This window comes from Aaosphaeria arxii (assembly GCF_010015735.1).
Source record: "Aaosphaeria arxii CBS 175.79 unplaced genomic scaffold BU24scaffold_1, whole genome shotgun sequence".
NCBI classification, from domain to species: Eukaryota; Fungi; Ascomycota; class Dothideomycetes; order Pleosporales; genus Aaosphaeria; species Aaosphaeria arxii.
The window spans coordinates 996,607-1,018,791 of NW_022983474.1; the positions used below are offsets into that span (position 1 = coordinate 996,607).

General features: G+C 49.5%; 8 protein-coding genes across 8 annotated transcripts; 3 read left to right on the forward strand and 5 right to left on the reverse strand.

The window, feature by feature from the left end:
• Positions 1–119: 119 nt before the first annotated feature.
• BU24DRAFT_487268 (guanine nucleotide-binding protein-like protein alpha-3 subunit) lies at positions 120–2,675 on the reverse strand. Its single transcript, XM_033533441.1, has 2 exons — positions 2,073–2,675; positions 120–2,021 (listed from the first exon to the last, which is right to left on the reverse strand). Exons 1-2 carry the CDS (start codon positions 2,504–2,506, stop codon positions 620–622), a joined length of 1,836 nt encoding a protein of 611 aa, XP_033389043.1. The 5' UTR covers positions 2,507–2,675; the 3' UTR covers positions 120–619.
• Positions 2,676–3,642: 967 nt separating this feature from the next.
• On the forward strand, positions 3,643–6,023 carry BU24DRAFT_416397 (uncharacterized protein). Its single transcript, XM_033526443.1, has one exon. The coding sequence runs from the start codon at positions 3,814–3,816 to the stop codon at positions 5,830–5,832; it is 2,019 nt and encodes a 672-aa protein (XP_033389044.1). The 5' UTR covers positions 3,643–3,813; the 3' UTR covers positions 5,833–6,023.
• A 940-nt stretch (positions 6,024–6,963) lies between these two features.
• On the reverse strand, positions 6,964–8,246 carry BU24DRAFT_7094 (uncharacterized protein). Its single transcript, XM_033534553.1, has 3 exons — positions 7,762–8,246; positions 7,145–7,707; positions 6,964–7,060 (listed from the first exon to the last, which is right to left on the reverse strand). Exons 1-3 carry the CDS (start codon positions 7,892–7,894, stop codon positions 7,019–7,021), a joined length of 738 nt encoding a protein of 245 aa, XP_033389045.1. The 5' UTR covers positions 7,895–8,246; the 3' UTR covers positions 6,964–7,018.
• Positions 8,247–11,577: 3,331 nt separating this feature from the next.
• On the reverse strand, positions 11,578–12,267 carry BU24DRAFT_456751 (uncharacterized protein; the record flags this gene model as incomplete). Its single annotated transcript, XM_033531471.1, has 1 exon — positions 11,578–12,267. One exon carries the CDS (start codon positions 12,265–12,267, stop codon positions 11,578–11,580), a length of 690 nt encoding a protein of 229 aa, XP_033389046.1.
• Positions 12,268–12,879: 612 nt separating this feature from the next.
• On the forward strand, positions 12,880–14,285 carry BU24DRAFT_7105 (carbonic anhydrase). Its single transcript, XM_033534554.1, has 3 exons — positions 12,880–12,996; positions 13,340–13,712; positions 13,805–14,285. Exons 1-3 carry the CDS (start codon positions 12,984–12,986, stop codon positions 14,052–14,054), a joined length of 636 nt encoding a protein of 211 aa, XP_033389047.1. The 5' UTR covers positions 12,880–12,983; the 3' UTR covers positions 14,055–14,285.
• Positions 14,286–14,674: 389 nt separating this feature from the next.
• BU24DRAFT_7114 (uncharacterized protein) lies at positions 14,675–15,518 on the reverse strand. Its single transcript, XM_033534555.1, has one exon. It carries the CDS (start codon positions 15,340–15,342, stop codon positions 14,842–14,844), a length of 501 nt encoding a protein of 166 aa, XP_033389048.1. The 5' UTR covers positions 15,343–15,518; the 3' UTR covers positions 14,675–14,841.
• A 1-nt stretch (position 15,519) lies between these two features.
• On the forward strand, positions 15,520–16,517 carry BU24DRAFT_7135 (uncharacterized protein). The gene has a single exon (XM_033534559.1). It carries the CDS (start codon positions 15,628–15,630, stop codon positions 16,150–16,152), a length of 525 nt encoding a protein of 174 aa, XP_033389049.1. The 5' UTR covers positions 15,520–15,627; the 3' UTR covers positions 16,153–16,517.
• BU24DRAFT_7134 (uncharacterized protein) lies at positions 16,518–20,519 on the reverse strand. Its single transcript, XM_033534558.1, has 5 exons — positions 19,522–20,519; positions 18,918–19,472; positions 18,611–18,868; positions 18,376–18,553; positions 16,518–18,319 (listed from the first exon to the last, which is right to left on the reverse strand). The coding sequence occupies exons 1-5, from the start codon at positions 20,170–20,172 to the stop codon at positions 16,884–16,886; spliced, it is 3,078 nt and encodes a 1,025-aa protein (XP_033389050.1). The 5' UTR covers positions 20,173–20,519; the 3' UTR covers positions 16,518–16,883.
• Positions 20,520–22,185: the final 1,666 nt, after the last annotated feature.

A 22,185-nucleotide genomic window follows, 5' to 3' on the forward strand; every position in this document is an offset into this window, starting at 1 on the left:
TGATGAACTTCTAGGAGCTGAGGTAGTCAGCATGTTATACAAGCATCAAGATACTTGATTTGTTGCATGTCACCTTCGCATGAGTCTTGATAACAATTGTTAATGGAATCATTAAGGTGATTATATATTTGGAGGAACCTGTCCTGGTAACTAAAACATCCACATTATTAGACTCATTGTAGTATCAACAACGACCCACCACCCCAGCGTCTTTAGGTGCATCCCGTGCACCACCAGCACGTATAAAGTGCATAATTACAAAGGAAAATACATAGGAACAAGGGAGAGACGTTTGTGTCATGTATGTAGCCAACCATCGACATCAAGGCAGTAAGTGTATATGCGATCGTAAGGGGGTAGATATGATAAAAATGCAGCAAGGAAGAAATGTCGTTCAGTACCACCACACAACAAATATGCCTCCGAAACCAAAAGACATTTTTGGGCCGTCATGATGCTGAACGCTGGATTATGAATTGGATAGCAAGGGAAAAAGCAAAAAGAAAAAGGCGTTAGGCCAACGACAAATCCTGGTATCTCATGAAGTGAAAAAGAGTTTGGATATGAAGGGAAATTGCGAAATAAGGAAGATAAAATGAAATGTAAAAAGAAGGGAGAATCATCCTCTCGTCGAACTGTTCCTCGTAGTCACGGTGTTGCTTCGCCTGGGACTACTTGGACTCGCAAGACCTCCACTATTACGCGCAGATCTGCTGAGCGTCGAGCGGCTTTTCAAGCCTTGTGAATTCGCTTCCCAGACTTCGCTCCTCGCTTTTCGCGTTTGGATGTGGCTCAACGTCTTCTTCAGTGCGGCGTATAGATGCTGGTTGTCGCTCATGTCGAGGTCGACCCAGAAGGAGTACATGCTGAGGCGATTTCGGTTGAGTTCCTTGAAGCGCTTCAGGATGTATTGTCTAGCGGCGGTTTCTGGATCCTCGTCATCAGGTGTGTAGTCTTCGAAGAAGGTTTGCATGGGCGAGTGTTGGAGTTTCTCTCTGAAGCGTGTGAAGTTATTTAGTAGTAGAACGATAGAGGCGCCGAAGAACTTTGGCGAGTTCGCCCAGGACTCGAAAGTTGCGAAGTCGGATAGGAGTTGTGATTCAGCAGATTGACCTAGGTAAGGGCGATCGTAGGTTGATATGTCGACTGTGAAGATCAGCGCTGAGGCCCCCTCGAGCTGATGGAACCATCGTTTCCGGAATTGATCGGGGATGTAGCCGCTGATGTTGAAAAGGTGCACGCTCATGTCATCCCATGTGAAGCGTAGTTCTTTGATGCCACCCATAGAGTGATTGAGACGTATGATGTCTGCCTCAGAAGGAATGTAGTCGACATCTGCGATTCGTTCGATATCCTGAGCGAAGTATGGCGTGTATTGGGGGAAGTCGATCTCGAAGTTTTTGACATAGAGGGTTGAGAACTCATTGCTATTCCATATCCGCGTTACTGCACGAACGGCATCTGGTGTGATGGTACCGATATCTGTGTTCTCGACTTCATCCAGGAGTACCGCAAAGTTTCGATGAAGTTCCTTGGGCAACGAGATTCCAGTGTCTCGAAGAAGGTCGATCATGGCATGAATAAGGAGTCGAATGGTAGAGCGGACAGCATAACGATACCCCATCCGCTCTTCTCTAGGATAGCCGTCTGCATAGAGAACTTTCATTTGCCTCATGATTAGCTCTTTGCCGCTGTTGACGCTTCCCATCAGCACAAGCTTCGTCTCGCGGCGAAGTGACGCAGCATCCTCTTCGAGACTTCGATCAATAGCTTCGGAACGCATAGCTGCTGCTGCGTCGAGGTAATCTTCTTCTGTCGGTGGTGGCTTCTCCTCTTTCCCAGTAATCTTGACAAAGAATAAGAATCTAAACCACTGGATCATGGATGAGATTGATGTCAATGTCTTGATGCATTGGCTGTTAAGCTTCGACGTCCGCGCCAATGTTGACATGGATGAGGCATCCTCTTTTCTGATCTGTCTACTCTTGTGTAACAAGATCTTACGCTGTGCTGTTGTGTGACTGCCCTGCTGTTATTGAACTGTAGAAGATCGAGTAGATTGTAATGCTCACCATTTACAAGCAGCCAGAAGTAATGCGACAGCATCTGCCTGCCGTTTGGCGGCATTGCGGAGTCGCTCCATGGATCTGGTACTGACTGAATACCTTAATTTGAGCGCCCAGTCTACGTTGTCATGGGCAGGTTGTTTCAAAGTTGCCATCAAAGCTTCCAAGTGTCGCACGAGGATACCGCACGAATTCATTAGCACATCCAGATCTTGCAAGAGCTGGGGATGCATTTCATTGATGCTATAATTCATCCAATCTTGCATTTCACCAAGATTCGTTTTCAAGGACGTGATCTGCGCAATTAGATTGATGGAAGTGCCGTTCTCGTCTTTCCAACGGTCGTGGAGCTGACGTAGTTCGTTGATGGACGCGCGCAGTCGGTCCATGTTGGTCGCGACGGCGCTGGTCAGCGCGTACACGCTCTTCTCGTCGGCCATGGCTTCAGACCTACGGAATCGCGCGTCGCTGGAGAGGACAAAGACAGGACTTCGTATGTACAGCGAAGAGGAAGCAGATAACAGAGTCTGGAAGACGCTGAAGTTGTCAAAGTCACGAGTGGGGAGATGGGGAGTAATGGCGCTTAGACGTTTCTGGCCGTGACCCGGGAATTCTCAGCGAAGGACCAGGGCCAGGGGAATAATGAACACCGACGTGCAGCGGGATCCGACTTTAGGCAGTTCAGTTGCTACTGCATTCGAGCCTATCACTGTCGTTGCAGGCTTTCGACCTATACGAACAGTTTGGTCCTGAAGGCAACCAGTGAATGCAGGCTGTAAGATGGCAAAAGCAGTCTCTCCAGCCTTCCTGAAAGATGCATCGTTGCCGGACAATTAAGTTGCGCAATAACCTACGTACCACACCATGGTCGATCTGGAGGTCTAGGTAATTTCATTGTAGAGAATTTAGCTGCTTTCGAAGTCAATGGCACTTTTGTTTTCACCATCCCTTTGCTGTGGGCACGTCCGAATCGGAACAAGGCGAAGCCATAAAAGGGGGTGGATACTATCATTGGACACAGGCTGGTACATGCTCATGACGTTGGTTCCGAGCTACATGCAAGCGTGCAGCGGAAACTAGAGATTGACAGACCGGGTGTACCTATCTAAAGACTACGTGCAGGTGGACGCGTCGCTTTTAAAAGAACTGAAATTCATTACATGAGCATCAAGATAGAGTTCATCTTAGTTGTGACATCCCTATCCCCAAGTCGGGACTAACTAACAACTGCCACGTGCTAATCGAGATGAGCTAAATTCTAACTTCTTGTCCGCGGTAGTCAGCAATGGGCCAAAAGGAAGCATGCATGCTTGAGTATGAAAACCATTTGCAAGATATCTCATCAATCAAGTTGGCACGGTGACTCACGCTCATATCGCGCGCTTTACAGTTGTTACACCAGTCTGTGGGCTTTCGCAATGTCATATCTGACATATCAGCGGTGCTAAGATGTGGCGCAGACAGAGAGCTAGGAAGGGAAACCAGCCTAACCGAAAGGGGATGGATGGTGTCAACGCGGTGGCGGCCGTAGTCGAATCTTCTGTCGTCACACTCAAAGACTAGGAGTCACTCTATGGGTTCAGTCATACTCCAGTCATACTCGCAGATACCCACTCTGTGGATTTAGCTCTTACTGGGCGCAAGGTACAAACAACACTTAACCAGACAGATTGTAACTGTGTTTGATTCATAGAACAATCAAGTCTTATGAGAATCTCAAATTTTCACTACCAAAAGGTACTTCGTTATGGTTGGTCTTAATGGTCTACCTAATGAACTTCTATCACTTGTAACGAGTCATCTGGAACGTACGCAGGACGTGTTGAATCTGTCGCTTGCAAGCCGGAGATTGAATAGCTTCGTCAAGCTTGATGGTTGGAAGGCTTTCCTGAAGGGTCGCTTTGGTCTGCAAGGGCTTGATTCCGATGCACAAAATGCTGTCCATGGATTGACAAGATTGTACCGGAGCTGGGATCGCAAAGCTTTGACAGCCCGGTATATTGCACCGAGAGGCAATGTAATCAGTCTAAACACTTGGTCAGAAGCAGCATGGACAGGGCCACGGGGCCAGACCATGGGCTACAGGCCTAGCATTGATAGCTACGAAGACACAAGGAGCAGCTGGTCGGATAGAAAAGAAGTCATTGCATGGTCAGCTGGGACGAATATTCTAGTGAGGTACAGGGATACAGTTCCCGTAGACCAAGATCTGAAAGAGAAGGGCCAGGAAGAGGAGGTGCCCAAGTCACCATTTGTGTGGTATTCACATCGACTCCCGGATAGTCGCGAAGGTAGAGACGACATCTCTGCACTGAAGCTTCTTCGACCCCATCAGCAACATGCCAACTATAAGAGTATAGTGTTCGGCACCTCCGGAGGAGATTTGTCATTATTGCAGTTCGACCCCGAGCAAAAGGAAGATCGGCTACAATCCTACCGCACTGATCTCGATGCATCTCAACCTGGAAAACTTGCTGTTGGATCAGTAGCAGTGTCAGATGCTCAGGATCCCTTGCTTGCAGCAACGTTGGGCGATACTACTTTAGCGCTGTACTCAATATCTACCAAGGACACCACCGACAGTCCCATCGATCCTACCAGCCATGTTATACCCACGATATCTACGAATCTTAGCGGTCGCATATGGTCTACCAACTTCATCTCAGAAGACCTCCTCTCAATAGGAACAGGACCATCAACTGAGCCAATACAAGTATTTGCAATTACACCGGGTGGATTATCCACTGGACCTCTACGCAAGTTCAGTCTAGATCCCAAGGTGGACGCAGTTGACGGAGACCAAACCATCTCGAGACACACCACCTCGGTGTATCCGATAATCCCAGTGCCTGCAGAGAGCCAAGGTGGATCTGAACGAGGGCAGACATTCCTATCTGGAGGTTACGATGGTATCATTCGATTGCACGATATGCGCTCCCCCCATCAGTTCGAAACGATGTACTACGATGTAACGAACGACTCATCCATATATTCGCTCGCCACTCAAGGCATGGAGCGCGTCATAGCAGGCACCTCTATGCACAGCATGCTCAAGGTCTTCGATCTACGCCTATCCGGATCCCACGCATATTCCACAATCCCCCTCCCTACATCCACCACGAAGAAACCCATCCACCGATCCGGAGACTACACCGTTAATAAGATCGTCAACGACGCCGTCGCCTACACCGGAAAGCGCCCTATAACCGGCGGCTGGAACCTCTTCCTCAACCCCCGCAACGACACCCGCAATAACAACAGCAATCACAACGACCCCCACCACCGCAACCGACGCATGCTCCAGACCGCAGATTCCCCCATCTACAGCCTCTCCATCCCGTCCGCGACATCTCCCAACCTCTATGCTGGCGTCGAGGGCGCCGTCCTCAGTCTCACGTTCAATTCAATCGCCGACCGACACCCCGACCCTTTCTTCGCAGACTGTGTGAAGCGGTTTCCAGACACGGGGAGGATTGACGTCAAGAAGAGTTACAACCCGTCGGGTGATGCGCTGAATCTAGGCATGTATGAACAAGGCGACGAGAATGCGGTGATCATGCGCTTGATGGTCCAGGATGGCATTTACATGGGTGTTGCGAAGAACGCGCAAGCGAGAGACCCTACGAGGTTTGCCACTCTAGACGAGAGGTGGGGCGATCCTGGGAATGAGCGTGATCGATGGAGTCGAGGGCAAGATCCGGGGAATAGGAGAGGTGGTCATGGTGGGAGGGGGAGAGGTAGAGGGAGGGGACGTAGACCGTCGTAAAAGACTTGAAGGTCCTGCCACTGCTCTCATTTCTTTCGTGCGTAGATTTCATCTTGCATTTTGTCTTCACGCTTTTCGACATAGAAGCGGAGCTGAAAAGATGGTGGTCTATAAACTTTTAAAAGTATTCAAGATGGATATACATACATGCTATGAAAAACACAGGATAGAGAAATAGAACCCTAACTTGACTTTTGAATAACGGTTTGCAACCCTGACGGAAATGATTCAGTCTTAGCTTAAACAGAAATCACAACGTAACCTCTCAAGTTCTACTTGTGGTCTACCTGAACTGCGGCAACGTTGACTAGGCCTCCACGGTAGTCGTCAGGGATCGAGTAGTATCAAGGTATCATCGACAGGGCACCTAATATCCAGGCCTGAGATTCGACGGTGACTTGTGTCCAGGCATAGCTTCGGTTGTATACGGAAGTAAGTCTAGCGTAGCGACTGTATTGGCGAAGAGGTTAAAAGAACGTATATGATGACATTGCGTAGGAGGTATTGACCAGTGAAAAAGGAAGTGAAACATAGTGATACAAGGACATAATATACAAGATGTTTCAACTTCTACACCTAGACAACGAACCTCCCCTACTAATTGTCAGGTCCAACGAAGTGGCATCGCACCAGTTTTCCCCAGTGAAGTATTCCTTACTCCACATGATGACGAATCTGAAATGTAAATCGAATATGTAATGCGATGTGATGTGTATCAAGAGGCGAATTATCGGTGTACCAGAGCTGAGTACGGAACACTTCGAGGTAGTAAGCGGCGATTGGCCTCAGTGGAAGAACCCATGTATCCTTGGCATAAGCAGGTGAATGCCTCGCCCCTGCTTTCAGGCGGATAACGCCTTCCGGCTGCAGACTCCCGCTGTGCTCTCGCAGGTTGTCTATTTGCTTTGGGGGAGGGGAATCCGGAGGCCAGGGCCAGACCAATCAAAATATGGGGTTGTTATACTGCATGTCGCGTGGGACTGGCAAGGGTTCTTTTTGTATGTACTTGTACCTGTGCGGAGTACGTTTACTTCTGATGTGGATATCTCGATCTTTCGCATAGTTTGGCCTTTTTAGGCCTAGTCGTCATCGCTCGTACTTTTGGCCAGTCTGGTCATCCGTCATTCCAAATATCATATCGCCGGCTGTGTCTTTAGTCCGACGATGCGGAATTCGTAAGCCAATCTCAGATGAAGACTGAATTGGTAGAGACGTAATCCTGGCCGTACTGTTCGTTGATTAGTGATTGCACATTATGTGGCCTCAGTTGGTCATGGACTGACGATTGAGAAACCCTAGAGTGCAAACTTACATCTTGTGCAGAGAGTGACTGGCCAGAAATGCGGTCCCCGTGGGTATAGTAGCTTTTGAAGTGCACATTTGTGTCAAGAGTGGTTCCTTGGTGTTGAAGTGACGGTATTGAGGACGACCCATATCCGTGTACGAGTTGCCCCATGGGATATTGATATTCTTGCGTCACCATCGTTGGTTCAAGTGGTACCGTGTATGTCGTGTTCGGTGCCCAGTGTGGCGATGTCCACGCTGGATTGAAGTGAACTTCAGTATCATAAGAGGGCTCGTACCAGGAGCTTTCTGAGTATTGATAGGACTGCGTTTCCGAGAGGTGGTTGCTGTAAGAGTGATTCGAAGTAGGTATTGTAGGATTGATGTTGATTGTATCGTGATAATCGTAGTCGCTTCCATCCGGTAAAGATGTTGGAGTACCAGCCGCCGAAGATGCTAGACATTCTACTGATAATGATCTCGAACGCTCCTCGTCATTTGATTCCGACGATATTGACAGATTTTGTCGTGCTCTGGGGCCGTCCTCTAGAAGCTGTTGGAGGTACTGCAGCTTCTGCTTTCGTTTTTCTCCTGAGAAGACATTTCAGCCCACGGTTCCACACGACCAGCAGTTCAATAGCTTACGGTAATTTCTCGAAGCTATTCTGTTCTGCTTCTTCCGAGTCTCACTGTAGACCTTCTTCGGTTTCGTTGCCGGCTCCATGTCCACTGACGCATTCGCTTTCCGCTTCGGCTTCGAGGTAGAAGTTGTCTCCATGAGAGCGTATGTTTGTTGATGTCGAATTGTTTGGTGTCTTTAATGGAAATGATAGACTGGTATAAGTATGCCTCGGGGCCAAGTCGGCTTGGAGTGGCTGATTAGTAGAATACTGTAGATTGAAAGTCCATGGATTAGGTGGGGACAGTTCAGCCCTGAGAAGCTTGGGCGGGCTAGTACCCCAGCCTTCTACAGCATAGTAGGATCACACACACGTTAATTAATACAAATCCATTTTCAGATTCGCTGAATAATAAAAGACAAGAATAGAGGCAGGTTGTTGGAACCGCCTGTGTGGTCAACCTTAGTCCATTTCCAGTCATTCCTCATTCCGTTTCTAGGCAGCCCTTGAGCTTAACTTCACTGCAGGGTGACACTCGTGATGTGGCGCGGCAAGACTGCATGTTTCATTTGCGAACACCATGCGTCCATGGGCCGGCGGGGATGTCAACAAACTTCGGTGAGTCGGTCGGCCATGGTGACTCGGTCGATCGATTGCATTGTTAACAATATCTGTAATGGGATATCCGGGGCCCCGATGAATCCTTGACTTCTAGCAGTGATTCACCAGTAGGTTAGGGTTTCCTCCGAATCTGGTGCGTGGGTAGTCATGGAGGACAGCATGAGTGTTGAACAAGCGGTGTCATCGAGAATGAACGGCGACCGCTGCAGTACGGGTATGCCGCAGTCATCGTGGCTTCTAGAAGTTGTTATGACACGATCCTTGGGGAAACGAAGAGTCAAAGCTACATGCCGCGATTGACATCCGAGGACAGGAGCAGGCTTACGCATCATGAAACCATGCATGATTGGTTCGCATACAGTTATCCCGGAACCTGGTTTACATAAACCTAAACATCGCAGGAAGTTCAACGGAGAAGTTGATACTGCAGCTCCAATATCAGCATTGCCACTGTTGCTTGGAAACAAAAAACCATGCTACACCGCGTCACTCATAAAATTATTCGTCTGCCTGGAGTATACACATACTGTAGACATGTGCATACATGAAGTGGCGATGGGATCATGTGCTCCGTCTGAGAATTTTCTAGCAAGCATCGTTGCGTTGGGTTGGGTAAGCGAAAGATTGTGGCTTGTATCACAACAATGTTTAGCTGTGCAACCTGTCAGATCAGCTATCATACCTGGACAAGTGAGAAAGCAGCGACATCACCCTATTGTTCCGAGTGTATTAGCCCGCACATGATACCATGCCAAGTGAAAAATATCGTCTTTCGCTCCTAGGAGTATTAGATTCTGATCTTGACAAGATTTATCAGGTGGATGCTTACTTTGTCATTATGCGAACGGTGAGGTAGTTGGACTATTTCTCCACCATCGTCCTCCGGAATAATCATTCCTGAATTTCTTGCCACAACTACTGCATTAAATTGTAGCTAGCTCCGCAGTAAGTGAAATTTGACCTGTCAGCCTAAGATTACGCAACTATGTATATATGTAACAAGCACCGCGGGGTCGCAATTGACTACGACCAATTCCGTATGTTTTACGAGAACGCATCATGATTCGATTCTCCCAATGTTAGCATTGGCGCATAGACAGTTCACCCTGAGCTGATCGTCAACCCTGAAGCCACTTGTCAATATGCTTTGGGCAGGTCGCTACCAGGTTATCTTTCAGCTACGACATGATACCAGGTACGATACCCCAAACAGAGCATCATGCGGACCGTACGCTTCTGGTTATAACTCCATCCAGCATTGCGCGCGACTGGGGTAATGAGCAGTTCCAAGAACACACAATCTATCTAAAAGTGCCACAGAAGTGGGAGCTCAGGAACAAGCGGCATAGTTGTCGAGGCTGTTCACTGCTCCGTCAAAAGAAATTCACACATCCAAGCCATTTAACTATGACCAAGAGACGATCGTCACAGTGATTACTTGACTATATGTTCGCAACAATGGGACTGAATTTGTGAAAGCTGGCAATTCATAATAGATGGTTTACTTAGCTATCAGTAGCCTCCAGGGTCCGCGCTTCTCCAGGCTTGAGCAACTTGATCAGCAGCAATTGAGACGCTTACAGCACCTATTGTGCGCATCATGGTATACTCGTGGTCTTGATTCATTGAACTACAAGGGGAAGCTCCTCCGATTAGTGGCCATGTCCGACCTTAGTGGATAATAGCCCAATTCATTTTTTCCTCTTTGCAGTTCGTTAACTTGTACATCAACTTAGAGACTCTACTGTTCGATTTGCACTGCGCACTACGGAACAACCCTATTATTCTTCAACCTCATTAATTAGTTGGCTTGTTGAGCACACTCTCAAGTACAGCTATTGTACTTTTCGAATACTTGGTCTTGCTTCATCAAATACTCTACTATCCATTCCCTCAACTTACACCCACTTGTCCGCTCCATTGAAGCGAACCAGATACCAAAGCACCGAAGCAATACTACCTTTGTAATTCAAACCAAGAATTACCGCAAACACCATACACAACTTCATTGAACATACCAAGGAGAAAATGATCGAGTTGCAAGGACGTAGAGGGAACTCCTTCGACCAGAGTACTCACGTTCGCGTTTCTCAATCCAGCCACCGAGTTCGAGGATGGCGATTTCGTCGCCCGCAACGATATGAAGGCTATTTTCTCAGGGAGCTTAACATGAGAGCCCGGTCCGGTTCAAGGAGGAAGAGAGACCCCAGGACTCGGCCCGAGCTACAGAGACCGAAATCGAAGAGACCCTTGAGGAATCTAAGTGGACGCGCGATACCGACGACGACGACGATGACGAGAGCACCGACACCGTCGGCACCCTCACCAGCTCCTCCGAGCCCGCGACCCCATGTCATCAAAAGGGGCCACAACACCGCCTGAGCGCACTCAGTCTCGGAGACACTGCTTACAGTGCAATCACCCGAGGCGTTGTGACTTGAAGCGAACCGCACGTCGATACTATGTTTTGTCTGGTTTCACGACACTTTCCCTTCTCTCAGTTCGAAGGACTTAGGTACTTTAGATGACTTCAAGACTCTTTCGCCTTCTCCTTTTCCACAGAGACCAGGAGCAGCAGACGCCAGAAGGTGCTTGTATGTGATCTCATTCTCAAAACAATTTTCTATGTGGCATTCTTTTGTACACGTATAGAATTAATGATAAATCTAGGCTTAGATTCATTGTTGCCTTGTCTTTTCATATTATGCTACCACAATGTTCGATCCTTGACGATACGATGAATCGCAAAACGGTATGCTGGATCGAAGGGTGGACGGAAGATACGTACACGTCGAGGGAGTTGGTATGTGGTCCGCAACCCTAGGCCTCGAGGATAAGACAAGACCTTGGCCAGTCTGTAATCGTCGATGTACATGTGATAGGCCAAGGACCGGCAGTGAAGTACGAAGGTTTGAGGGGATATCAGAGCGTTGGAGGGACGAGGGACTGTTCAGCTGCCGGCGGAGAGATGGAGATTTGCATGAGGTATGCCCTTTGACATGAGGCAATTTGTGGACGGCCATAGCACTGGGGCGATCAAAGTTCGAGGTGACAACCGGATGGCGGTATAGTAATTGGCTTGGGACGTGAGGCGTCAGGCTTGAAGGAGGGTTTCATGGTCGCACAGATTGAAGCACATCACTTGGATTACCAGAGGCACAAGATAACGCGTAATGACTTTCATAGAATAAGCAGGCAGGACATGAATAAAGAGCTCTATCTACGGTTTCGAAAGCTTGTCAACTAGGGGCGGACTTGTGGGGGAACTGCTGCCAATATCCAAGCTCCCGCGAAGCTTTGTGACCGCGTCTGATTGTGGAGGGGCGCGGCGAACATTACATATCTTGGTAGACACTCCGTACTTGGCGTACTCTTCTGTCTGGATGAGCACTTTGGATGCTCCATATACTTTTACCTTGGTAGAATACGGAGCAGAACTCAGCGCTACGAAGAGCGGATGCTGGTGGTACAACATCTCTTGTCGATCTACGTGTCTATTTTCTTTAGTGAATTTGTGCATGCCACCCGGCTCAAGACCCAGATCCGTGGAACGTGAAGCATTGTCGGAGGCTTGGCCGGGGGAGACTTGGATACCTCGCCCAGAAGTTTCGACCAGGCGTAGATGGCTCGAGCTGAAACTGATCTGCCGTCTATCAAGATGGAGATAAAAAGCCGCATGGATAGATTCGGTACGATACGATACGTAGATAGATCTGCTAGCATCTGTCTGGTATGGCTGTTTGATTTTATCGGTGCCGTGCTTGGAATATTGAGGGGTGATATCAGAGTTGCTAAGCCGAAAGTACCCCAAGACGGTGTAATGTACACCGCATGACCAGACTCTCGGCGCTGTTTCGCTACGATTGCCAGGCTGCACAATCACCCAAAGGGATTCCTGCGGGTCGACCATTCGATTCCGAGTCCCACATGCTGTTTACGCTGGTGTGAATACTGTCAACATTGAAGTTCAGGAAAAAGGAATACTTTGCAGTAGTATGACCTGATGTTGAAATAATTATTTCTCTTTGCTCCGTTTCTTTACCGTGGCGTGAGGTCAGGAATTGAGGACGATAGATGAATGAAGGCGGAGCTGGCCGGGCTCCGGACCGTGAGCGAGAGGGAAGGGAAGAAAAAAAAGTGACAAGCCAAATGGATGGGGTTGGTTGAGGGGGGATGCAACAGTTGGAGTTTGGTATGGTGTTGCGTTGCGTTGCCTTTGCGTGCCCACCAGTAGGATGGATCATGGGGATGAGGGGATGGGGATGGGATGCACATCGACCATCCCCTGGCCCAGAGTGACCATCGTCCCAAAGCAGGTGCAGAAGTGCGCGGTCGCGAAGCAGCCACTTCCAATTCCTACCCCCGACCCATAAGCCCGATGGATAAGAGAGACCTTGTCTCTTGCGGACGGCGACATTCATTCATTCATTTCTCCCTTCCGCCCTCGACTTCCCAGCTCTTTCAGCGACAACCGACATTTCATCTCTTCAACAGTAGCAGCAGCAACAGCAGCAGCGCGGTGGCCAGTCCCTTCTCCATCCTCAACCAATCCTTCCTCCATATTACTGGGACCTAGCATCAATAGACACCTACCCGTACATATACGCCCTACACGCCATCTCCGAGATGGCCTTCGCCGGTAAGTACTTTTGTGCATCTGCGGACCAGTGTTAGTGGCAGTGACAGTGGGCGTCGTCATCCCCTCCCGAGGATGATAAAGTCTTCGAAGTATCCCCCCAAGTCTCTTGAAGGTCACATTTGTCGAAAAGAAGACATTGGCAAGTCTTCGACGCACCATTCGCGGGCCATGAACTACTCTTATATGTAGCGATCAACGGCCCGCTGTCAAAAAAGGGCCCGCTGGGGCGTCCCCACCAAAGAAAAGGCGCCCACTCGTCCCCAAACCCGTCTTACAACCCCCGGCCAAGCAGCCGAGTTCAAGGATGGCCTGTAGCTAACTGCAAACCTCACCTGATCTTTAGACGCTGTCGACCGCATCATCGCCGGAAACCGAGTCTACTCCAAGCTCGCTGCCGAGCAAGATCCGAATCACTTCGTTGAACTCAGCAAAGGTCAGGCACCTGAGGTTCTGTGGATTGGCTGCGCCGATAGCAGAATCCCAGAGACGACCGTCTGCCATAGCAAGCCTGGCGAGCTGTTCGTCCATCGCAACATCGCCAACTGCGTGCACGCAGACGACATCAACGCCGCGTCTGTCGTCGAATATGCTGTCGCGCATCTCAAGGTGCAGAAGGTAGTCGTCTGTGGACACACCAAGTGTGGAGGTGCCAATGCAGCCCTGGGTGACGCAGATCTGGGAACCACGCTGAACACATGGCTGCATCCTGTCCGAGAGTATGTTTCCGTTTCCCTCTCCAATCCTCCCTTATATAATCGTACGATTTCGCTTCCTGCATTAGACTTCCGACTGACCCATGCACCTATAGGCTGCGCCGAAAGCACAAAGCTGAGCTCGAGAAGCTTCCTGACGACGACGCACGCGCTGTGCGCGTCGCAGAACTCAACGTCCATCAGTCCATCGATGTTCTCAAACATCATCCAGCCATCAAGAAGGCCATGAACGATCGTGGCCTCTCCATCCACGGCTTGATCTACGACCTCGGTGCTGGAGAACTTAGACTTTTGGAGGAGGCGGGTGGCAGGAAGTCCAATGGTCTGTGGAGCCCCGCACTCTAGCCATTCATACTAGAAAGAAACACGTGAGGTTTATCTGCTTGCCATGGGAGGACCATTGTTACCGAGCTGGGGTTTCTGTGATACTAAAGGCGTTTTGGGGTTTTGGGGTTTTGGAGTTGCATACACAGGGTGAAGGTACTGTCCAGTCCGTCTGATCGGACAAGCGTGGAGTCTTGAGGCGAGAACACAATTGCGAATAAACCGCGCAATAGGCTATGGGGCGTCGATGCTTTTCAGTCCTCAATCTTCAAAGAACTTCTTTTCCGTGCAGTTCCTGTTCTAACTCTTCCTTCCTCTTTTTTTTGTGGTCCCTGGATTTCCAATATGACGTATTTTCGAGCTTGCTAACAAATAGGTAGCTTACCTGATACTACTAGCCAGACCAGCCATAACATCAACAGTCCATACGGACCATACCACTAACCTCGGACTTAACAAATCGCCCTCTCGTGGCGCCGGGTCATGCGGATAGGAACAAAAAGTATCAGAGACCACGAGGACCTTTCTTCTCCTAACTCCATCATGAGGCAATTTGGCCCCAGTGTAATTCTGACTCCGCACTATGACTCCGGAGCCTTCTCCGCTATTGTCGTTGGGTATATCAATGGCGAGTGTCCGCTTGGAATTGAAGTATCACCATTGAGATTGTTACTCACTATCAGACACCCATATCACTAGCCTCAAGCACCTGTGTTGAACTTTCTTCGAAACTTCACCAATTCTATCAATACAATCAATCAGGCTCTCAAGAATAAAACTTCTATATCGTTCCTCCACGAAAAGTACATCAATCCATCAAAACATTCACAAGACTAAACCATCCATTACATCTGTTTTTATAACCACACTTCCGATACAACTTCACCCTTAAGAACCAAGCCAACAACCACCCAAACAACCAAACAAGCATACAAACAATGCCCCTAGCTCTATCCCCAACGCTTTCACCAAGCGTCCCCCTCCCGATCCGGAGCTCCAACCTCACAACCCAGCTCTCACACTCGACATCACCATCATCCCCACCGCGGCAGTACTTCCTTGGCAGCCCGGACAAGATGACGCCGAAGGAGATGCTTCGGACGCCGTTGATGTCGCCGCTTCCTCTAGCCGCTGAGGCGCGGCCGAGGAGCTCGTCTGAGTTGTCACGATGATGGGGGAGGGGGTGGATGTGTAGAGTATGTCCATGATGGGGAGTTGAGGGCTGTTTAGCAGGCGGTTGATAGTACGTTGGTTTTGACAGAGGGCTTGGTTGTTTGCTTACCGGGTTTTCTCTGCTGTTATGATACATGGATTCTTGAAACCTTTGTTCTGGCAAGTTTATGTGCAGATGAGGATGGAATAACTTGCGTACTAGGACGGTTCTTCCTCTGTACTATCAAAATAATAATGATTTAAATTTACCACTATTGATGATATCTTGTTCCCAACTCAATATACTTGATCATTCAAGTCCTTATGGAAAACAGATCAATTCGTTCAATTAATCATTCATTGATTGGGAGATGTTAACCACAAACCATGCAGCAACATCACATTTCATCCATTCTCTCTCTTCCCCACACAAGCAAACGCAATGACTTATTTTTCCCTCATCGATAATAGACCCATTGACTCATCCTACAAAGCTGGCATGTCTCTTGACCATGTACGTCGAATATCGAAAATATCAAATGATGAAGTGCTATTAGATCACCACACCAATACTCCATCCACATCCCCATCCCCATCCGCGGCCGCACAATTCCCCCAAGACAACCAAACAGCGCCGAAAAGCCACGCTCCTTCCCAGCCGCAAGCAAATTATTTTATTTTCTTTGGCTTTATCACGTTGATGGCAGAAAGATCCACACACGACGGGAATCACGGCAAGCTTGCATTTCGAGGGCCAGCTTGGCGAGGCGAGCGTGGGGTCTGTCTGGCCCTGCATGACGCACCCCGGACCAACGTGCATCGAGCGTGCATGGTGCGAAAAGATTGGCGTCTCTTATCGGGCGCGAAACACGCTGACAGGAGTTTCGATGTGGGGAATTGGGCATTGGCTGCCTCGGGGGGACGAAGCGTTAAACATTTGCATGCACGGGTGGAGAACGTGAGGTAAAGAGTTGAAGGCAATCCGGAATTTCAGTACGCATATATCTGGTCTATCGGAGGGGAAGGAGGAGAGAAGCAAGTTTGACGCCTGAAGAAGAGAAAAAGGGAAGAAGTTCTTGCTATCCAAAGATAAAAAAAAGTTTAAAAGACGAAAAAGGCCCTCCATACATTCCTATGAGCAGAGTGTGCCTTTCTCTCTTCGGGCGGGGGAGAAACAACCGATGTGGTAAAAACACTTCTCGCTCCTCATGTAAAATTCTTCAACTAGGTTAATGCTGTTGATCTGCTGTATGCCAGCTGTTGAATGCGTCATCACCCCCTTTCATGTGCCGAATAAGAAAAGTAGAAAAAAAAAGATACAACAGTTTCATTCCATCATCATTCATGCGGGCGCCTGTCCGCCGTATGGTTTCCAGAAATATCCATGGAAAGAGTGTGAGAAAAGTGAGACCAGCCTGGAACCTCTAACCACATCCGATCCGAAAAGAAACACCCAAGGGAGCCGCGCGGTCATCGTGGATCAACAGAATATCGTGACTCCTTATGCCTTGGGTGTGACGTTTGGTTGGAAGCATTTGCCCAAACCATTGGTTACAAAATCTAGCAATTGACTGACTCCTTGCGCCAGTAAATGCTGGACAATGATCCGTCTTGTTAAGTCGAGAAGAGAAGAACGATGATGCCAGCCATAAACGCCGTATATATGCTCGTCATACACAATGCCACATATCGAGGTGGCTACCGCTGACAGAAAAGCTCAATCTCTCCGAGCTGCTGTCCACCGGGATTCATGTCTCGCTGCTGTTCCTTCCATGTTTCGAAGGCTGTTTGCACGTCCTCGTCGGAAAGAATGCTAACGTAATCGTCGTCATCCAAATATTTTAGCTTCACTTGACCTGCTCCCAGTGATACACTTGTTGATCGCTGAAGCTTCGCATCAATGCGATCTTTGAGTGATTGAAAGCTAATCGTTGTGCTAACGACCAATGTCATGGTGCTGCCGGCTGAAGGGCAATGCACCTTAACCTTCAGCTGTGTTGGAAGGTTTGGGTTGATCATATCAGGACCAGGGGTCTGAGAGAGAGGTGGTGACATATTGCGTGAATCCATTGATGCCGGGGTTAAAGTTCTTTCGAATGAGGAAGCAGGTGTCATGGTTCGTGACATTGGGTGGCTGGGTTCACGGCGGGCTGCGCTTCCGTTGAATTCAACGTTGGCCAACTCGGCAGCAGTTCGCTGCTGTACCAATCGATCGCGTTGGATTGCTGGCGACTGCGTGGCTGCTCGCGGGGGAACAGCACTTGGTGAATTGCTCTGACTTCGGTTCACGATTGCAGCGTTGTAGGCATAATGCGTAGGAAATGGCGGGACATCTGGCACTGAAGTTTGCGTCCGTCGACCTCCAAGATTGGGATTGTGGATATCCGGGCTACTGGCAGCTCGCAACCGTCCTTGAGCCAATGAACCCGTATTAGGGGGCAATGACGGGCGTTGGGCAGCGCGACTATTTGGATATGATGGACCGCTAACAGATCCGTCTCGAGACATGTGGCCGCGTGCTGGTGGAGGAGCAGTATATCGGTTATTCTCATCATGGAATCCGTTGGGTGGTGCTTGCCTGGGAAACGGGAATGTGCCAGCCGAGGAAGAGCTCGTGCGGGCATTTGAATGTGTCGACATCGGTGACTCAAGAGTTGGGGAGAAATAAGAATCTGCGTTGCCAGAGTTTTGCAACTGTTGGGTTCGCAGGGTTAGCGGGGCCTGAGCGGGATAGCCGCCCATGGGGAAACGAGGAGGCGGTACCCTTGAATCACCGTCGCTGTCGCCTGTGGTAGATCGTGATCGAGGCGGAACACTGCCACTGTTTTGCCTGACACCATAACCATCTTGGGGTCCTGGATAACCGGGTGTGACTGTATCTGCATCCTCCTCTTCAACATCTTCTTCTTCTTGGTAAGGATTCTCCAAGACCTGATCTCGCATGTAATTAAATTGAGTATCCGAAGGTTTGGGTTGCCCTGCGCTGCTGCTCGTCCTTGAATGCTCTTTCCAAACGCGTCGTTGGGTGTCGACTTGGGTAGCCCATTTCTTCATAGTCTCCTCAGAATTGAATCGGATGATGAAATTTTCGATGCCAGGATCTCCTTTCCAGAAGATTTGGCAGGTGTATGATCCTGGTGGAATATCGTTAGTCCAAAATACATTATATGATGGTTACCACTGTCCTTACCAGGCTTTTGAAGGGATATGGTCTCGGTAACGTTCTGCATAAAGATACGACCCTTTAGCTGCAACTTCGGTTTCCCGTTCTTGTTAACGAGTGGTTTATTCATCATGCGATTCTTCTGCTTGTTGGGGTTTATTTCCTTGCAGCAAAGTAGAATCATCTCGAAGAGGTAGATCCTGTACTGAGGCACAGTTAGCGAAACTTCATATCACGGATATCAATGGCTGCTGTAACATACGTCGCGTTCTTCATTCTTCGCATTAATCCCTTCGCCTTTCAAGACGGTGTACTGTCCGTAGAGAAGGAGTTCGCCGAAACCTTCAATTCGGTGGCCTTTCCAATCTTCGACCAGGGTCTTCAGCTCTTCAACGGCTTCAATTCGCTCTTCTCGGTCAATGGCTGCATTCGTTCGATGTAACACGGCAGAGGCAGCCTCTATGCCGGCCGAAATATCGCCTTTGCGTTCTTCGTCTAGGTCGCCTTTGTCGCGAAGTTCCTGTCCTCGTATTAGTCAAGTCCAATGCGTTCCGATGAAGATGTCTTACCTTAAGAAGTAGCGGGTATTTAGCCAACCGCTGGAAAGGTTTCAACAGGAACGAGGTAAGATGAGTAGGCGATTCTACCATCTGCTGCATCTCTGGAGAGCCACCAGTCTCCCTTAGCTTATCAAATTCCCGCATGGCAACCTCTTCGCATTTCTTTTGATTGGCAATGTAAGGCTCGTAGACCTTGAATGCGTCCTTGTACAAGACAAAAAGCTGGCCCCAATTTTGCTCTAATGCTGATTGCGCATTTGTTTGCTCCACACGGATAAGGAATCGGCGCTGGAAATCGAGAAGGGCATTCAGATTCAGGAAGATGTCATGGACACTGTCACCAGTGATAACACCCTTCTCCTCAACGAGCTTCTTGAATGCCTGGAGAAGCTCCAGATGCTGAACGTATGTACGTTCTGTCTTAACCAATTCATCGATGATGTGCTCTCTTTGCGTGCGCTTGACGGTGGAGGTAACGGAGCCGCTGTCCGTTGCCTCACTCTCGGTTATGATGATTCCCATCTGCACGAGAATATCAAGAACACGATTGACGACGTTGGTGACCTATGGACAGTGAGCGTATGATTCGGATTTGTTAGTTACGTGAACCTACCTTCACAAAACCGGTCGTATCATCGCCGTAGAGATCACTGATGATAAAGCACTCCTCGGAAGGAAATTTAAGTTCTCCAACGCATGCCTGGATGAACTTGTAGGCCGCAGTCTTCGGCCTGTTCTTCTCCGGTATCCTACCCTCATCGACAACGAGAGGTTTCTGGGGTCCCAGCGCGTTGTAAACATCCATCAGCGGGTAGCCCCTCCTGAACGTCCTCCAGAGTAGAGTGACTGGGTCAGCGTCATCGTCTGCATTATTCTCTTCCTCAACCATCCACCGCTCGAAGCCCGGAATAGCACGTAGGCGCTGTTGCAGATTCAAACATCGCTGGAAGAGGGAAGTGTCCTTGTCGGCCCGCTTGTTAAGAACATTGTTCGAGGCTTCGATCGGCCCGCCGTTCATGGGGGTGGAGCTGGGGAATATAGGAGGCGGCTGTCCAAAGAGTGTAGAAGTGGATGTGGCCGAGGATGACTGGGTATCGCGGGCGCTGCTGTGCGAGTAGCTGCTGTATTGGCTTTGGAAGCTCTGGTGGCTCGTGAGGGCGGGCGGTCCGCCGCTCGAATTCATCCGGGAATGTGTCGCTGGAGGAGGAAAGTTCTGGGGGTTTGATGGAACTCGTGCAAGACCGGCGTGAAAGGCAACCTCCATACTAGACGTTCATCGCCTCGATCGCAGGTTGCGGCGTGGGTGGCGCCAGAGCGCTTGGACGGAGCTGCGACACAGACAGGGTCCGGAAAGAGAAGCTGGGGCGGGTTGCGTCGAGGCCGAGCAGGGAGGCAGAAGGAGTCGGGAGAGAGTGCCGTCGGGTGTTGGTGGTGTGTTGTGGTGTAATATCTCGCGGGATACAAGCACTGGTAGGAAACAGCAGCAGCTTGTGGAGGAGAGGTTTGTCGTGTCTTAGATTGTAAGAGGGGGAGAGAGGAGAAGAGATCGGTGTCGGTGTGAGGGTGAGTGCTGAGTCTGAGGTGGTAGGTGTAAGTTGGGTGTAGTGGGATGGATGGGACGCACGATAGGGGATTCTGAGACGACCAAGGCCAAGCTTCGGCCCCACGTGAGCGACGAATGGGGAAAGGCGGCTAGCTGCTGTTTAGCCGCATCACACTGCACACTGCGCTACAACTTAAAGTTACAAGAGGAACGACACTTTGGGCTCGAGCAGGAGGAGGAGACGACTCATCAACGATTCACAAGCCGTCGGAACTTTTCTTCTCCCAATCGTCAAAGCGTTTGACGGCAATCGGCACCCATGATCCATCACTTGACGGGCTGCACCACAAATTCTGGAGACGCAACCTATCCCCGTTTCGAAGATCAACTAGGTTCCTTGAACTACATCATTCTGGTACATCCCCCAAGCATATCACACACGCCGCACGCCGCATACTTCGACGCCTCGACGCCTCATATTTCCCTTTCACAACATTCCTTCTCTAGCACGATGGATCTTGCATCCTGCATAAATTGGTCACTTGATCTCCACGAACATGACTTCCGCGCACTCGGCTAACCCGTCCCACTCGCCCTGCGCGTTGGGTTCAGAACGGCCAGGTGCTGTGCTTTTCGTGGAGCTCCTCTGCCGGCATAGTTGACGGAGATCCTCACCTCCTCCGATCCATACTGCGCCTAGTATACGGTGGACGGTGGACATGCTGGTCGTGCAGCAAAGCACGTTGTTGATTTGAGGCCCGCCCGTGACAAATCTTTTGTATCGTTCCATCGGCGACACTGGAGCTGCGTCGTGCGACTGCTTATGCCAACAATCCAAATCGTGATGCCGCCATACAATGATACAACACGGGTCGCTATCTATTGAAGACTGTCTAACTAGACTTCGAATTATGCACAGGGTCGTGATCCGTGATGGACAGCGATTCGAGGTGCGCTAGACATTCTATGTAGCCTGATTGTTGCTGGGCTAGTCTCCCCGCTCGAGGGGCCAGTAGAATTCAGAAACTTAAAAAGGTAACAATGCAGGGAAGATCACTTCCCTTGTCTTGATTTGAACAAAAGCGTAGCGAACACCTGAAGCAGCTTGCTGAGCGACTGTTAATCAGTCCGTCGTGTGTCTGCATCGTTTCCTTGACACAAGTATGCTACTCCGTACTAGCATCATAGGTAAATTGTAAGACAATTAATTAGTTCGTTGAACCGGTAGGCATTTCGCGGCTCATGAACCACAGTGATTTCACGATCCCTGAACAGACATTCCTACCATTCGGATTTTCCATGCCAGCATCGCAAATCGATTAGGTTGACTGAGCACTCTTCATGCGCTGGCTCATGCGCGACTTGAGAGAATGGAACGCTGGTGGCTGGTCTACGCGCCCGACTGAGCATTCAGAGACCCAGAGTCTACATGCTTTGCGTGAGTGGACAGATCGCGGCCCAATGGCACATCCGACGGACTGGCGTGTAACTCTTGCATTTCCTGTGACTGGAAAGTTATTTTTGCGACAACTAGTCCGTACGGACTCTAAACATTTTGAGCAGCGCATATACGATTGTTTTGATCGATATAATCTTAAGAGTCAAGATGTAGATGTGGTTGTGTCGTCGAGAGAAGATGCAAGCCCAAGTCAGACTAGACGAAGAGCGGCTAGCGGCATGCGCCAGGCGTGAATGGCGGTCGGGAGGTGGAAACGCCTTGAGAACCGGCGCCGC

Excerpts from the sequence above, each read along its gene's own strand:
- BU24DRAFT_487268 (XM_033533441.1), bottom strand. The coding sequence starts at position 2,506 with ATGGCCGACGAGAAGAGCGTGTACGCGCTGACCAGCGCCGTCGCGACC. Across the intron at positions 2,022-2,072 it reads CTTCTGGCTGCTTGTAAATG|TCACACAACAGCACAGCGTA; the intron begins GTGAGCATTACA and ends ACAGCAGGGCAG.
- BU24DRAFT_416397 (XM_033526443.1), top strand. The coding sequence starts at position 3,814 with ATGGTTGGTCTTAATGGTCTACCTAATGAACTTCTATCACTTGTAACG.
- BU24DRAFT_7094 (XM_033534553.1), bottom strand. The coding sequence starts at position 7,894 with ATGGAGACAACTTCTACCTCGAAGCCGAAGCGGAAAGCGAATGCGTCA. Across the intron at positions 7,708-7,761 it reads AATAGCTTCGAGAAATTACC|GAGAAAAACGAAAGCAGAAG; the intron begins GTAAGCTATTGA and ends ATGTCTTCTCAG. Across the intron at positions 7,061-7,144 it reads AGTCACTCTCTGCACAAGAT|TACGGCCAGGATTACGTCTC; the intron begins GTAAGTTTGCAC and ends ATCAACGAACAG.
- BU24DRAFT_7105 (XM_033534554.1), top strand. Across the intron at positions 13,713-13,804 it reads TGGCTGCATCCTGTCCGAGA|GCTGCGCCGAAAGCACAAAG; the intron begins GTATGTTTCCGT and ends ATGCACCTATAG.
- BU24DRAFT_7114 (XM_033534555.1), bottom strand. The coding sequence starts at position 15,342 with ATGTATCATAACAGCAGAGAAAACCCGGTAAGCAAACAACCAAGCCCT.
- BU24DRAFT_7135 (XM_033534559.1), top strand. The coding sequence starts at position 15,628 with ATGACTTATTTTTCCCTCATCGATAATAGACCCATTGACTCATCCTAC.
- BU24DRAFT_7134 (XM_033534558.1), bottom strand. The coding sequence starts at position 20,172 with ATGGAGGTTGCCTTTCACGCCGGTCTTGCACGAGTTCCATCAAACCCC. Across the intron at positions 18,869-18,917 it reads AATACCCGCTACTTCTTAAG|GAACTTCGCGACAAAGGCGA; the intron begins GTAAGACATCTT and ends ATACGAGGACAG. Across the intron at positions 18,320-18,375 it reads CATATCCCTTCAAAAGCCTG|GATCATACACCTGCCAAATC; the intron begins GTAAGGACAGTG and ends ATATTCCACCAG.